The sequence below is a fragment of the Dendrobium catenatum genome, unplaced genomic scaffold, assembly GCF_001605985.2.
Source record: "Dendrobium catenatum unplaced genomic scaffold, ASM160598v2 fragScaff_scaffold_716, whole genome shotgun sequence".
Taxonomy (NCBI): Eukaryota; Viridiplantae; Streptophyta; class Magnoliopsida; order Asparagales; family Orchidaceae; genus Dendrobium; species Dendrobium catenatum.
The window spans coordinates 16953798-16957178 of NW_021319178.1; the positions used below are offsets into that span (position 1 = coordinate 16953798).

Genomic DNA, 3381 nt, shown 5'->3' on the forward strand with positions numbered 1-3381 from the left:
TAATAATGAGGACCTTTAAAATCATTAAAATTATTTTGAGATGAGTGTAATTTTAATTATTTATATATTACACTAATTTCAAATCAAATTCAAAATTTCTAATGTTCATCTTTATTTTTTTCAGTCTCCACACCCTCATAATTTTTAATTTATAATTCAAAACTCAAAATTTTCAAAAAATAAACATTCACTAGAAAATGAAAGAACAGTTATACTTAGCTTAAAAAGATTCAATACTCTCCTAATTTTTTTAAGGAATAATGAACAATAAATCACAAAATACATGGCTCAAATCAATAACATAAAAACATAAGAAAAAAAATTATGTCAATAATTTATAATACAAATTGTATGAGGATGAAAGCAAAAATTATTAAATTTACTTTAAGATTAGTGCTATAACATAAATAGTTTGTTAAGCATAAATCTCTAAACAAATCAAATGATTTTTTAAGCTCATCCTCATACAATTTACATAAAGATATCTCGACATAATTTTTTCAAAAAACAACTCTTTTCAATCTCTACGCTACAAATACTCTCACGATGCTCTCAAAATGGAGAAATTATTCTGTGAATAGACCGAATGCAAAACGTCGTCAGGAGACCAACCAGAATATACCACGTCAGTAGTATCGAGCTGCGGTACCGAGCAAGGATGAAGGGTCGCATTCTAGTTGGTGTCCGTACAGAATAATTAATCATCAAAATGAAATGAGAATTCAAAAATGGTTAACAATAATCACAAAACAGTCAAGCTATTGCCATTTTTTCTTGAGAACCCTGCCCTCTTCCTTTCAGGTGAAAGGCCCTCATCCATTGCTTTTCTTTTGGTGCTATTCAGATTGCTACTAGCATTTGTAGTTACTATATCCCTGGAGCCACTGCTACTGAGATCATCATTACTGTTGTTCTTTCCCTGTTGCTCTTTACATTTTCCTTTCAGTATATGAGGTCTGAGCTTATTCATATCTGATAACTTTACTGGTTTGAGTAAGAATTCTTCAGCTCCATCTTCCAAGCATCTGTGATCATTACCCAACAAAAATAAAAAACAAAAAACAATCGATTTTGGAATCTAATGATATAACTTTCTTTCATCCAATCAAGTCAGAATAAAATCTAACAAGAATAAGAAAAAAAAGATTTTGGGATGTTTCACAGATATGGTAAAAGAACGTGACTTTTCCTTTATTCCAATTCCTATATCTAATCAGAGCTCGCAGCCAAAGTAAATAATGTGGCTAAAAAAGGCAAGGCACCCATCCAGTAGTATAGCTTAATGGAGATTAGATTATTAATTCTAAGGATCAAGTAATTAATCATGGATAATTAAAGCATGATTAGGCAAATCATTCTATAGTTAGAAGGTAATCAAGAAGTAGGATTGATTCATTTCTCATATGAGAAAGAATGAGTCTCAAAGGCCATAGATTCATTTTGAGATGATTAGAATATAATCAATTAAAATTTATATTACACTTATCCCAAAGCAAATTCATTTGCTTTTGAACTCCTTTCTAATAGAAAATTTTATCAGAATATTCTTCTTATTTTTTGTCTTTCCCTCAAAATATTGTGAAATTATTAGGTGCAGTCACGAGATGCCGTCTGGAGGCAAATTAGGATGCGTCACATCACTTTTTTGTTGTGTACTGGTATTGTGTATCATTGTGTACCGAGTGGCGTGGCGCATCTTGATTTGCCTCCGGACGGTCCACTGACCGCTCGTAATAATTTCTCCAAAATATTTTGTTTCTATATTACTTTTACAGTACTTCAGCAAAACTTAATCAATAGATGCATGGAAACACTTTTTTTTTTTAAACAAAAGGAAGATACCTGGTATAATAAGACATCTTTTCAAATTGCAAGACAGCTAATAATGTTTTGCAAGACATTTTTTCTTGTTTGATAATCATCAACAAGCACGTTCTAAGAGATGAATTTCCAGTGCAAAGTGTCAAGAACTTTCTTTCAGTGTAAGAAGATTTGCCTTACATCCTCAAAAACTTTTCCAAATGCAATTTATTATGATTTATTTACCTCTAAACACCAAAGTACATCTTCTACTAGGAAGATAAACAACTCCGACTTAGCTTGGGACGGCTTTTCTTTTGCTTCTTAAAGTGACTTTTTAGTACAAAATTTAAAATATTTATACTAGAAAACAACTTTAAGAAGCATTAAAAAAGCCGTCCCAAATGAGTTACCCTACGATTCAAGAATCTATGATGAAATTATTCAAGCTGAGAGGAATGTTGGATGTTCTTTACCTGTTAATCCTGGCAGGAACATTCTCAGATGACATGATGACAACCGGTATGTTCTTCAAAGCTGATGACTCCTGAACCATTCAACTCCATTAGCCTCAAAAACCAAATAACAATCAAAATAATTTTTAGCATAAAGGGCTGTTTGGTATCCAATTTTAGGCAGGATTTAAGCAAGATTTAGCTTAATTTCTGTAAAAAAAAACATAATTTTTTAACTTTAAATCCTGCTGTTATTATATTTCTCATTCATGGGATTTAAAGGATTAAGGATTTATCAATGTCACAAATCTTAAAATCCTGAAACAAATGAAATACCAAACAAATTTCAAATCTTAATCCTCTTAAGATTTACCGAATCCCTCATGGCTTGAATCCTACGCAAGCAAACAACCACTGAAGGGTCAAAATTAAAAATAAACTCACCTTTATTTTCTTCAGCAGATCATAGCCAGTCATTTCAGGCATACAGTAGTCTGTAATCACCATATTCACTTCAGCCTCCTAAGAAACAAAAACTTATCAAACCCTACACAAATCCCCCAAAATCGAACAGAAAGAGATAGAGATGGTAAGAGGCTTACTAGCTGTTCACAAGAAGAGGATGCTGCGCTTCCATGATCCTCCCCCAAACCCAGAAACTTCAGAGCCTTACTTCCAGAATCAACTGTGGTCACTATAATTGAAAACGGCAAAGAAACAAGAAAGCTTAAGAGGGAAAAAAAGGGAAATAGTACATAGAAATAAACCAATTTCGACGCCATTCTGGAGGAATACCTAGAAAAGATGAGGTCTTGAGGAGCCTCTCAATCAGTTTTCTATCAATGAGGCTGTCATCCACAGCCAGGACATGGAACTGCGATTCTGCAGCTAATGCCATCACAAACCCAACCTCTATTCAGAAAATTATAGGAAACAAAGAAGAGTTTTTGGTGAATTCTCAGCTCTATACGTCTTCCACGCGCACTTCTTTTCTCACTCTTGGCTATGGAATCTCCAAGACAGAAGAACTAGTTCGTGGAAGGCGATAAATCCAAAATACAAATCCGTCTACTTCCTCGAGAATTCGCTTGAAAAAACGTTTAAAATCAAGCTTCTTCCTGGAGAA

The 3381-nt window shown here is 33.2% G+C and overlaps 1 protein-coding gene across 1 annotated transcript; it reads right to left on the reverse strand.

Moving 5' to 3' along the window:
- Positions 1-641: 641 nt before the first annotated feature.
- On the reverse strand, positions 642-3153 carry LOC110104061 (two-component response regulator ORR9). The gene is made up of 5 exons (XM_020833010.2): positions 3051-3153; positions 2858-2949; positions 2700-2777; positions 2277-2347; positions 642-1025 (listed from the first exon to the last, which is right to left on the reverse strand). Exons 1-5 carry the CDS (start codon positions 3151-3153, stop codon positions 743-745), a joined length of 627 nt encoding a protein of 208 aa, XP_020688669.1. The 3' UTR covers positions 642-742.
- Between the last annotated feature and the right edge of the window lie 228 nt (positions 3154-3381).

Coding starts and splice junctions, on each gene's coding strand:
- LOC110104061 (XM_020833010.2), bottom strand. CDS start 3,153: ATGGCATTAGCTGCAGAATCGCAGTTCCATGTCCTGGCTGTGGATGAC. Junction 2,778..2,857: donor CCTCTTCTTGTGAACAGCTA/GTAAGCCTCTTA, acceptor TTTGTTTCTTAG/GAGGCTGAAGTGAATATGGT. Junction 1,026..2,276: donor GTTCCTGCCAGGATTAACAG/GTAAAGAACATC, acceptor TAATGATCACAG/ATGCTTGGAAGATGGAGCTG.